Source organism: Phodopus roborovskii, unplaced genomic scaffold, assembly GCF_943737965.1.
Source record: "Phodopus roborovskii unplaced genomic scaffold, PHOROB, whole genome shotgun sequence".
NCBI classification, from domain to species: Eukaryota; Metazoa; Chordata; class Mammalia; order Rodentia; family Cricetidae; genus Phodopus; species Phodopus roborovskii.
In genome coordinates, this window is record NW_026126567.1 from 23,261,966 (window position 1) to 23,274,404 (window position 12,439).

General features: G+C 40.3%; 1 protein-coding gene across 1 annotated transcript in view; it reads right to left on the reverse strand.

Moving 5' to 3' along the window:
• Rspo2 (R-spondin 2) overlaps positions 1-12,037 on the reverse strand; it is a 139,516-nt gene extending 127,479 nt beyond the window's left edge. Inside the window, exon 1 of the mRNA XM_051202607.1 lies at positions 11,791-12,037. Coding sequence (XP_051058564.1) covers positions 11,791-11,884 — 94 coding nt within the window. The 5' untranslated portion in view covers positions 11,885-12,037. The remainder of the gene's footprint in view (positions 1-11,790) is intronic.
• Between the last annotated feature and the right edge of the window lie 402 nt (positions 12,038-12,439).

The following is a 12,439-nucleotide window of genomic DNA, read 5'->3' on the forward strand; positions in this document are numbered from 1 at the left end:
CTCTAAGAAAATATTTCTTCAAATAAGGCTGAAGGCAGAGATCTCTACTATGCCAGTGGATCCTCTCCAGTGGATGCTAGTGCCTCTTCAAATGAAGGATATAACTGCAGTAAGTAGCCAAAGAGGACACACCCATACTGCTTTATCCAAACAGTTAAGCCCATCATGCTGTTTCAAATTGTAGTTGTTAATCAATGTTTTTCAAGTACTTATCTTCTACTCTACTTACCTCATTATAGAAAACACTAATTACATGGTACCAACTCATGTTATAGTTGCCATTCTTCAAATTGATATCATTGACATATAAGAGCTGATAAACATGCCTTCTCTTACAGGAATCTTGACCAAACATAAATGTGCATTACTTATTACTGGAAGCCAAACTGATGATGTAGTCATTTTAATGAATACTCTAAGAAGCAATTTTGTTTCATGTCTTCTGTTTAGAATGTTAAGTGTCTCATCATCTGAACTCAAACAGTTGTCAGCAAGAATTAATATGTTAAGTAGCTATTAGGTGCCACATGAATTCAGAATTTTCCCCATTCTGATGTGTCCTGTGTGGATGGTCTACAAGCATCCTGCATTTGTCAATTACTACCAAGCAGTGTCTTATGGTGTCTCTGCCTCCCACGCTGCTTTTTTTAAATTACAACACTGACCCCAGCAAAGTTTCTACACTATCCTGTGCTGGAAAAGGTGGGTACCAACATCACACGGAAGAAAGGCTCCAGGAAGAAGACTTCTATCTCCTCTACACCTAAGTTAGGTAGGCATCAAGATCCTTAGAAAAACTGAAAATCCCATTGGTCTAACTTCCAGCTGTTTTCTATCACCTTCTCATATCACAGCCCAGAAGTAACACCCAAGTGCCCTTCAAAATACCCTACAAGCCTGACCCTTAAGCATATACACACAAACAAGGAGAGGGAACTCATATGTAAGAGATAAATCACTGGGGGGGTGCCAAAAGTTAGCTTTACTTTTTCACAATTTATTTCTTTGTCTATAAGACACATACAAAAAAGTAAAGGACCAAGACTGCTTAATTTTATTATGTACTTAGATATAGGAACTTGGGAGCCCTGACTGAAATTCTACCCAGTTAATGGGGTCCTGAGCAAGCATCTCTCAAACAGGGCAGGGTATTCAAAGACCATCAGTGGAGTGGTCACGAAATAGCGAGAACATAGTTATCTCAAAGGGATCTCTCTCGGGGGATGTATACAGGAAGTGTCATTTGATCATAGGATATATACTACACTATGACTCAATTAATCCTCATAGAGAGAATAACAGATTGGACACCCCAATGGATAAAGAAAAAACGTGGGGGTTAACTGTGTAGGTTAGCATTGACATAGCACAAATCCCTCTACATTAAAAGCTAGCTTTGAATACCAGAAGTGTGTTGGAACACAAGTGAGGAAAATGATGAAGTAACAGATTTTTAAACCTCGAGTTAGATTTCATTATACAAGATGGTGAAAGCACACCTTTTGAAATTTTATAAATTTTATATTTTTAGATAAGATGAGATAACCATTTTAAGCACTAAAACACGAGGAGTGTGTGAGTGTGTTGATGGATACAGCTGTAATGATTAAAGAGAAATGTGGATTCAGAGTCCTTTGGGCAATTCCAAACCTCATCAAGAGTTTAAACTTTTAAGCATGAACTTTAATGGAAAACATTTAAATAATATTTTTATACTTTTTATTTATTCATTTAAATTTCATTTTACAATCCAACTGCAGTTCTCCCTCCCACCCCTCCTCACCCACCCTTCACCTCCCCCCCCAGCCCACCCCCGGTCCACTCCTCCTCATAGGACTCATCAAACAGCCCACTCCTCCTCATAGACTCAACAATCTGGCACAATAAAATTAGGGCAGTTGGAGCTTAAGTGATATTTATACATTGAAATTTTTCTAAGAGTTTATAGAAGTTGGTGTCTAACTACAAACTAAGACAATTTCTCACGTTAATATCCACATCGCAGGCATTACAACCATGAGGTTGGTTCAGACTGCCTTTCTGGAGAGAAGATGAGGAACCAAGGCCAAAAGTGCTTGGGATGGGGTCAAGCCTTGGGTACTCGTTGCTTTTGTTCCTCTATGTGATGACATCACGGCATCAATGGAGAAAGCACAGCAGGGCTGCCAAGGAGTCACATAGGTATAAATCCTACAGAAAACTTAAGAACAAAGCAGGGAAAGAGTGCAAAGTGTGCCCTCTATTGGTCTATACATTTTAATTGCTCAGATGGTTGGTTCCTAGGCTGTACTTCCTTGGCAACGGGTAAGGGACAAAAGCCATGGTGACACAAAAATCATTTAATATGCTGGTATAGAGGCTAGGATCTACCATAAGCACCACACTCCAGGATGCAAGCATACTGAAGCCTAGCTCTAAGTATTCTGTAGACTGATAGCCTGATGCATACAATCACAATAGCATATCATAACAATGCTGCGTATCACTGGCTGAAAATTACAACAGGTTTACATCACTATAACGATCTCTCTGTAGACAGAAATGGAAAGATATAATCCTTGTTATCAGGAGGAAATTGGATCATTTGAGGCTTTAACAGATTCTTTTATAGTTAGTATGTTTTATAAGCTCTCTAGATTTATGTAAAATTATCAACATCACCTTTTTTTTTTTTTTTTTTTTTTTTTCAGCCCAATTGTGTTAACTATGATGGTTTTAGTGGTAACTTCCTCGGGAAGAAATAACCTTCTTTAAGTCTTGCTTTTTCCACCAGAAGTTGGCACAAGACAATGGGGCAAAGGATACACACACTAACATCTGTGCACAGCTAAAAGTTGTGGAAACTGATAGCACCACCGGCATTTCATATCCAGAGAATAGAACTGGGTCTTTACATGGGGCATTGCTTCTTGCCTCTCTGTAGACGGAGTGGAGAAGGTGCTAGGATGAGGTATGTTCTCTTAGGAAGGTCTTTTCCACTAGAAAGGTGGAACTATTCTCTTGAGGACAGAGAACTGTGCCAAGGAAAATAACTGAGGTGGCTTCTGGTGTGGCTTTATGGTAGGTGTACCCCTAGTGAATGGCTGAAACCCTACACATAAAATAAAAGCTTTTAGAAAACAAAATTTACATTATTTTGAAGCAGCCATTTAGACACCATGTTCATTTAAAAAGGTTCTCCACTATGCAATTAACTAACTAACCAGCATTTCTTAAACTATTAAAGGAAAGAGTTGAAGCCTGGACCACTGGACACTTTAGGGAAAGGTCTAGCTCAACATTGTTCTCCCTGCCCCAAAGGAAACAAGTTCTCTTTTAATTTCAGGAAGTATACAAAAGCTGCTGCTGCCCTTTCACATCCCAAATTAACCACTTATGCTCAATGGAAATGTGCTGAGCAAGCAAACCTCACTTTGATAAGAATTCCTTTTATCAATATATCATAAACATGAATGGCTTCAGGTAAATTGTAATTTGTTTTCCTCAGTTGACAAGTTAAGAAAAACTGCCTCTAATTGGTTCTACTATATTTTGGAGTAAAAATGTAGAAAAAGTTTGAAGGTTTCTCTACTCTTTTTATTGGTTAGTCTGATTTTAATGTATGCATACCTATAAATTAAATACCACCACAAATTCATGCATATAGACAAATTCAAGCATAAATATAGACATATACTTATAACAGGTTCTGACTCTTGGATTTATCAGAAATAAGAAGTTTCTATAATTACTGTAATGGTGAAAAGCTATCAATTACACTTTTTTTTTTACTACAACACAGTTATGGTCCCTTAATTACTCCACCCTAAACTTTCATTTATTTAATGTCAGCTCTTTATTAGCATATTTATGAGTTGTAGGACATATTTAGACTAATAAAAGTCTGCAGTCTCAAAACCTTTGGGATCAAAAATTTTTAATGACTTCTATTTTTAGCAAATATTTACATAAAGATATACCATACCAGGTGTGGGAAATGCTGATTAAACCAGGAGTGTTAGAGTTTAGTTCTACTCTTCTTCTTGACTATTAGCTTTAAAATTCACATATTATTTTACTAAGCAGCTTATCTTCCTTATCAGGCATACCCCCAGCTCCATAAAGCAATGAAATTCCAGGAGTCTAAAAGAATTACCTAATCAAATTCTACCTAGCCTCTTCATATCTATGGAAGAACTTGACTTCATGCACACATGAACATACCCATGTATCCCAGAGTAATATGTCAATGTTGCAAGTATTAGCATAAAGGTATTAGTATAAATGTCTTTTAAGCAATATATCTTTCATTTAATTTCTCCTTGATGATTTACTCATTCATATGAATAAATTATGCAGGGTATACAAGTCCACTTTGTCCCTTTCTCTAAGAGAAGTGATTTTAGAAATGGGACCATGCCGGTCCCAGAGATTTCCCTACCCTTTCCCCTAGCCAAAAGCCACTTAGGAAATCCTATCATTGAAATGATAGGCAGGTGCTGGCATACTGTGAATTTCAGACAATGTGTGACAGCTGGGGATGTTTAAACATCGACAGTGTATGATGGTACCACAACTAGCAGTTAAGCATTAAATTTCAACTATGTGCAAAACACCATTAAAATCTTAAGTCACCAAAATTTCCTAAGAGTAGACATTGAACTCTATTTGGTATCTATATGATTAACAGCAGTTTGTACAGGGAAGACTCTGATGGGTACAGTAAGGATTGTCAAGATGGCAATACCATAATGCTGATCTAAAGCTTAAATAACCAGGATAAGGAAGAAAATAAGAACCATTTAGGATTAGCATAAAAAGCTAAGAAATTATACAGGACCTCAGGAAAGGCAAGCAGGTGCTTCCATGACTGCTTCCCAGAAACAATGGCATTTTAACTGGGTAACCTGTACACCCAACAACATAAATGAAATAACTCGATGCAGTTTAGCTATGTGGTGTTTCCAAAGGAGGTTGGAAACAGGCTTCAGTCGGAAGGTGGAACACTGACTGCTGTGTGAGAAAGATTGACATTGACTCTGTGGGTAAGATAGAGGCTGGAATGTTTGGGGTTTATGAGCAATGAATATGAGTAGATCTGTGGCTGAGACAGATGTGCTTGGTATCATTCTAAAGGATGGTGTATGGATGACACCGATGCTGTTAGATAAGGACACCATAAGGTCCAAGAGAGGAAATATGTTTGGAACATTAAACATAAATATATCTAAGGCAGTTCTCATCCTGTGGGTTGAAACCATTTGGGAGATTGAATGGCCATCAGAAAACACAGATATTTACATTACCATTTAAAATAGCAGCAAAGTTACAGCTTGGGGGTCACCACAAGAGGCGCTGTAATAAAGGATCACAGCACTAGGAAGGTTGAGAACCCATGCTCTACAATAAAGGGTAGCCTCAACTACAATGCACTAATGAAAATTTTAGAAGGCAACAGAAATTTCAAAGCAAAAGCAAGGCTCACAGTCTTAACACATAAAAACCCCATGAGTGGAAACCAAGAAAATAAGCAAAGGCACATACCCAGGGGAGAGCCGCGAGGAGGAAATAAGTTGTCAAGCTCAAGTTTACATAAAACATCTATCCAAGTATTACAGGTTGTTGGGAAGTCGGACTCTGATGTAACCTGAAGCTTAAGATGAAAACGTGAGAACTAAGTAAAATTGAAGATTGTTTTTGGAAGTAAGAGTTGAAGTTACAGGGACGGGAGGGAAATGAAGAGAATAGAGATGAATAATACTAGGTAGCATCAATTCTGAATAGGAACCAACAAACAGGAATGGTGAGAAAACCGAAGCCAAAACCTACTTTGTGGTATCACAAAATAAAGGGAGAAAACCCTTATGGGGGGAAAAGACAATAGGATATCTCCTGAGGGATGAGTCATGGAGGATCAAAATGATGTCGCCAGGAAAGCACAGAGTATGAATGGCTATCAAGAAAACTTTTTCCAGGCTGGTGAGATGGCTCAGTAGTTTAAGAGTACTGGCTGTTCTTCCAGGGGCCCAGGGTTCAATTGCCAAGACCCACGTGGCAGCTTACAACTGTACATAACTCACTCTCAGGAGATCTGCATTCCTGGTCACCAGGTAATGGGCTTCAGTTGCTATGTAGCACACAAACATACATGTAGGCTACACGCTCACACATCCACATGAAATAAAAATTATAAAATTATTCCTTAAAGATAACCGTCTCACCAACCTCCTCTTTACTGTTAACCTAAAGCTACTGTACAAGCAAAGTCCAATAGTCTTGAATAGAAAATTCTCTCAGGATGGAAGGGAAGCCAGACTGTAGCCAACTGCCTAGTGAAAGAAGTCCACAAGATGACAAAGTCACACAAGGAAAAGGAGGCAAGTGAAGGAGGGCCCATTGGACAGTGTTGTGAAAAGGGAGGTGTGGGGACAAGACAAAGCAAAGGAATACATGTGACACAAAGACAGAGAGGCCACTATCCGAGAAGCCTGTGGCTAGCAAGGCAGGACGGAATGGAAAAGGCCAGTAGGAGGTGCTCAAGATGAACAAAATGTGATGCTATGTATTAGTGGAAAGGCTATAACAAAGCCCATTACTGTGTGTGCTAACTACACAAATAAATCATTTAAAACAAAATTTCCAGTTAGCAGCACTGCAGCGTACCTGAAGAGTCCAACAGAGAGATCCCAAAAGGAGACAACAGAGGCAAGATGGGCCTTGGAGAGACATAACACCCTCATTTTATCACCCCTACCATGATCCTGATCTTTACAACCCTAAGAGATCAACAAAAGGAAATGAAAGACAAGAAAAAATAGGTTAAAATAAACCATTTTAATTCTGAAAAGTGAAATCTCCATTACCAAACTTTTCTATTTTGCCCTCTTCACACATATGAAAATATATGTACATACACACCTTCATTATAATACATATATACATGTATCATCTATACATTTTAGTATCATAATAAGCATCTTGTACATTTGCTGTAGCTGAAAATATAATACTGTCTTCCTCTAGTGATTAATCCTTAATTTGTTATTAGTCATGGGGGGGGGGATAAATGACCCTAACGACATCTTGAAAAGGACCAAAAATTTAAACTTTATTATCAAAACTTTAAAAATTTATTACCAAAAATTTAAACTTTATTATCATCCCAAAGCAGAGTGTTGATCAAGCATTACAGTGAAAGATTTGTCTGTCTAGTTCCTGGACTCAGATGATAAGGGTGACTATATCCAGAAAGGTTGAGAGGGAGCTTTTAAAGGCAGTCAGATGAAATCAAAGAAATGAAAGGATAAGTAGCCTGGATAATCTATGAACTGGCCAGTCCCTGAACAAATCAAGAGGCAGTTTTGCATTAAAGAATTAGAAGTGTTATTTCCAACTTGTGATTGCTGCAAATATTGGATTCTGCTCAGGTTTGGTTTTAAGAGCACATAAAGTAAGCCAGAATTAAATGGAAGGCTGGGAGGACATCACCTATTCTGAATCCCTTCCAAATGTCAGTGGCAAATAAGATGTCAGTGTGAGCGCAGCAATCTTCTGACCTCCTTGTACTGGTTAAAACTCTGGCCAGAAAAACTGATGCAATATTGCTGGAAGCAAAGGCCGCCAGTGGGAAAAATACGAGTGAAGAAAGGAAGGAGCATGTTTATGTTGAAAGTTAAACATCACATCAACTTTTCTGAACTACTTGGGAACTTTCAAAAGTCAGCATGCATACGAAATGCATTTTGAAGCTTTTAAGTGTAGGTTAATATGTTCCATGTGCTAGTTTGTATTTTGAAAGGATATTGGAAGAAGTAAGCCATTATTAAAAAGTACTTATGAAAAACAAATACCTCCAAATCTCTTCATTAAATTATAAATGACAAACAAATTAATTTGGCTTTATACAGTCAAAGGGAAACTGTTTATCTTTTTCTCCAACCTCAGCTGCCAGAAACACACCACACTGTTTGTGATACACACTTCGTCTTTGTAGAAGAAGCCAAACGTAATTTTGTGAATACAAGATGTTATGGATAGAGGAACTGGAAGCTGCTGAGAGAAAAGGCTACAAGCAACAGCACTTGGCGCGCCATGCCCACCACAACACAAGTAAAGGTCCCTAAGCCTGGCTGCTTTCAAGAGCTTCGGGAAGTCTCTTCTCTGTGTGCATTCCCAACTGTGCTATAACCACTAGGATCCACAGAGTGGAAATGGTAGAACTCTGTCACCACATTCCCAATTCGAGAAATTCTGAGAGGCCATAATAAAGTTATATGTTACATTTTCAGTAACCCAGCTGTAAATGTGGCTTACAATCACCCCATAAAGTAAACAAATAAAACTAAAGAGCCCCATTTAAGAATAGAAATAAGTCATAAGTACCCAAGACAAATTCAGAGAGCAATGGTTAACAGCAGCTAGTAGGGACTCCATACTGAATGAAAAGGCATGAAGGGGCTGACAAACGTGACCACTTACCACGGAGACAAAACATGAGTTGCCAATCAGCCTGCCAAAATATTGGCATGTGTGTCCTTATACAAACATGCATTCTCAGCACTGTTTGCACCTTATTAATAGAATTATTTCAGCTGGGCCCTATTAATGACCATCAAATGCACTTTTATGAAATAAAGGGAAAAGAGTCCAGTGGCAATCTATGATGGTCTTCATGCGACAAAGTTTTGCCCCCGAGTTGACAAAGTTATTTTGATATTTTATTTGCTCAGTCCTCTGGCTATCTTTGAAATAAAACATAGGGCAAAATGATACATTTGCTCTCTGTTTCAGACTGGATGCAATTGATTTTAACTGACTAAATGATCTGATCTCTGCCAAGGATTTTATTTCATTAAGAAAATGATATTAAGGAGCATCTGAGATCATGGAGCAGACTAAACATAATGCCAAAGGAGTTCTGAGAATGTGCCACAGTGAAGGTTTGATTATTTGCAGATGGACTACGGAAAAGGGAAAAAAAAAAAGAAAGGAAGAAAGAAAGAAAGAAAAATCAGGTCCCAGGGGCAAACCTAACCAATCCTGGTACCATTGCTGCCTACATCACAGCACAAAGCCAAGGAAACAACTCATCTTTTATGCTACAATGCCTTTTTTTTTAAGTAGTAATCACTTTTTTTCCCTAGTAGGTAATATTTAACTGCCACTGTGCAAAACAAAGGGGCAAGGGGAAATGTTGGTACCACAATAGGCTCTAGCATGTCAACTGTCACTCCTGACACGATTTGGCTGGTAGTCAGGCATTCACCAAAAAAAAAACCAATTTAAATCAATCTCCTTTGGAAAAGGCAATTGTTTGGTATGCACAACAATTGGTGTAGGATCAATCAGTGGACATGAGATCAATTAAAACCAGCTTAAGTTTGTGAAGAGGGACAATTCACACAAGTTGAGTTAGATCTCTATTCATTTCAGTGTTCTCACAATACAGTCCTTAAGCTTCCTTGCAAGGCAGAAAGGCTACTATGACCCTGCACTGTCTAGCCAGCCCTCTAAGTAGTTCCACTTTTAATTAAAAACACAGTGCACCCTTTGTTGGCACAGATAGTATGGTCACTTTAAAAACTGTAGTCATTTTAGGCATAAACTTGGGATTCAGAAAGAGACATCTGTTGAGGGAGAGAAGAAAGCCAGAAACATATTTTGATAGGCGTTTTTAAAACAGCCATACCGATCGACATGTACTTGAAAGACTTCAAACTTTGTGAAACGACAAGGTTGATTTGGCACAAGTTATCGTTGCACACTTTCTAAATTGGGTTTTTAAATGTTAGAGCTTGGGACTGTAGATGGTAACTGCTACAAGTGATTTTGCTAAAGCAAACTCTGAAACAAAATAGGTTCTAATTCAGATACCCAAGGAGCAAAGTGCAGGCAGAAAGAGCCTCGGAGATGGCCCTATAGGAGAAATAAATGCATGCAGTATCTCTTCTGGCCGCGAGAGTGCTGCAATGCCATTCTCCACCAAGCAGCATCTCAGCATTTAAGTTCTCAGACAATGTGTTTAATTCTTCAGCACTCACTCACTCACTGGAGCAGCAGTGTGAACCACAAATCCATCACTGAATTAGTAAGCTATGTAATAATCAAGAATGTGCCAAAGAGCATTAGGTACTGTGTGCTGCAAATGTTATGTACTTCGGTGTTTTCAATGAAATTGATTACAATTCCAGTTTTCAAAAGTGGGGGTAGCTTCTCCAAACACTTTGGAACACGGTACAATAAAATTTTGCCAACTCTGCCAAGGAGTGCCTGGAAATATAGTAATGGCATGGAGAAAGGAGGCCATTGGAAGGGATAAGGTGGAGAGGTACTTTTCAAAGAAAGGTATCAACACATTCTTCGGGGAGGAGTTTCTCCCCTGTGTTTTTATATGCAGTAATCTCTAAAAATAAGAAATATTTTCCATGTGTCATAAATGAGGCAGATAAAGGCATGGGGGTGGGCACGCATGTCCTTTTTTTTAAGCTAGAGATACATATCAACAATCAAAACCACTGGTTCTTCAATAGTCACACATCATCAGTGACCCCAAGATTTGCTCTGGAATAGACCAAGCTCTTCAGTTCATGAGAATACCTTAACACCCCTCAAAATGTAAATAATAATAATAACAATGGTAATAATATAAATGTCTTCAAAACGAGCTGCGGGGCCAGAGTCTCACCAGAAATTGAGACTTTTATAGGCCGCAAAAAAAAAAAAAAAAAAAAAAAAAACCCTCATGACAAATTCTAACTGCACAAGAGACCAAACGGGTAGCCAAAGACAACTGACTCTCATCAGGTGCTAACACAAAGCCGCTGTGCGGGGAGGGCCCTGCGCTGGTACTTCATCGCGATGCCTGTGTGGTTTGTGTTTAAGTTCCTCCAGAGAACTACACTGTGACTGGCTGCACATGCTCCAAAATGCATTTGGCTTAGCCACCGCCCCCAGAAAGACTGAAAGACAGGAGTACAGAAATATGAGCACACTAAAGTCGAATTCTCTGAAATCTTTCTGGAGGCTTCCCTCTGCCTTCACCGCTCCCACGCGTGATGGAGAAGTAAGCATTTTAAAAGCAAGTGAGTTACACTGAGGACAAAAACCCTTCTCCGAAGTCGCCTCTTAGAGAAAGCAAACAAACCAAGCAATGTTGATCTATTTTTAAAAACATTCACGCTGCAGGGGAGAACTCCCAGAGAAAGCCAGAGCAGGAGTTGCTACTTAATTCATTAAGTTCCCATCTTCTCAGGTTCCAGGAAAAAAAAAAAAAAAGAACAGTGTTGCTCTTTCCTTGGCTACTCAGGTTCTACTGTGCAACTTGACATTCTTCCCTAACATCGCCCTCCCCCATGCACACACCCCACGCCAGACCATGTCTAAAGCTATCTGGGGCAGGATTTAGGGCACACGTGGGTCGGGAAATTAAATACACTTGGATTTCGAGGAAGGTGATTAAGAAGACAAAAGGAGAAAACTAGAAAAGATGGATGCCATTTAAGAAATATGATCGAAAGAAGAGTTCAAGAGAGACTGCACAGATGAGTCCCTGAGTGCTTGCGCTTGGGGGAGAGAAGTCTAGCTCACCCAGCTCCCACCGCTTCTTTCAGCCTCTCACCACACCTACTAGGGGCAGCAGAAACCCTTCTGCAGAGCAGAGACCCTGAGAGTGTGCAGTTGTAGCCCACACAAGAATTGGGGTGCAGAGCACAGTCCTGTCCCTCGAGTCCCCACAGCCTAGAGATGAATGAGCACTCCCGACACTCCCACCCACTCAGGAACCCCACGCACCTTCGGCCGAGAGCGACCCACCTCGCTTATTGCGTCTCCATCGGTTGCCTTGGCACTGGCTGTAATCCATACAGTTCAGAATGATGAGGGCAAAAGAGAAGAGGCGAAAACGCATCTGGACGGTCGGGCTGGGGAGAGACGCCTCTCAAAGTCGAGGAAACGCTGGGCTCCTACGAGGAGACAGTGCGGGTTGCGCTCCTGGGGAGGACTCCCAGAGAGATGCCACTGGCCTGGAGCTGCTATGGTCAGTTTGGCTCGCCAAGCATCTCTCCCTGAGGTGAACCTGGGAGACCAGGAAAGAGAAACAGAGTAGGTGGGGGACCAAGAGAACCCAGAGGAGGTACCTGAACCTTAGCGCCTCTTGGTTTAAAGAAGGGAGGGAGGGGGGGAGGACGCGAACTCACTGGCACGAGCCACGGAGCAGTTTAACGCAGATGGCACAGCTGCAGGCAACTAGGAGAGGAAGGTGATTACAATCAGTGAATTAGCAATCTCTGTGGTGCCTTGGCTTCTGACCCTGGGGAAAGGGCGTTGTGCGGGCTCTTCAGAAGAAAGGGCTCTCTTAAGAGCGCCCGAACGCAGAGCTTTAAAGGGGCACCCTCGAGCTCTTCGCACCCGGGATGGGCTATCCTGGCGCTGCTGCACCAGGTGTGGATCTCCTACCGTGCGC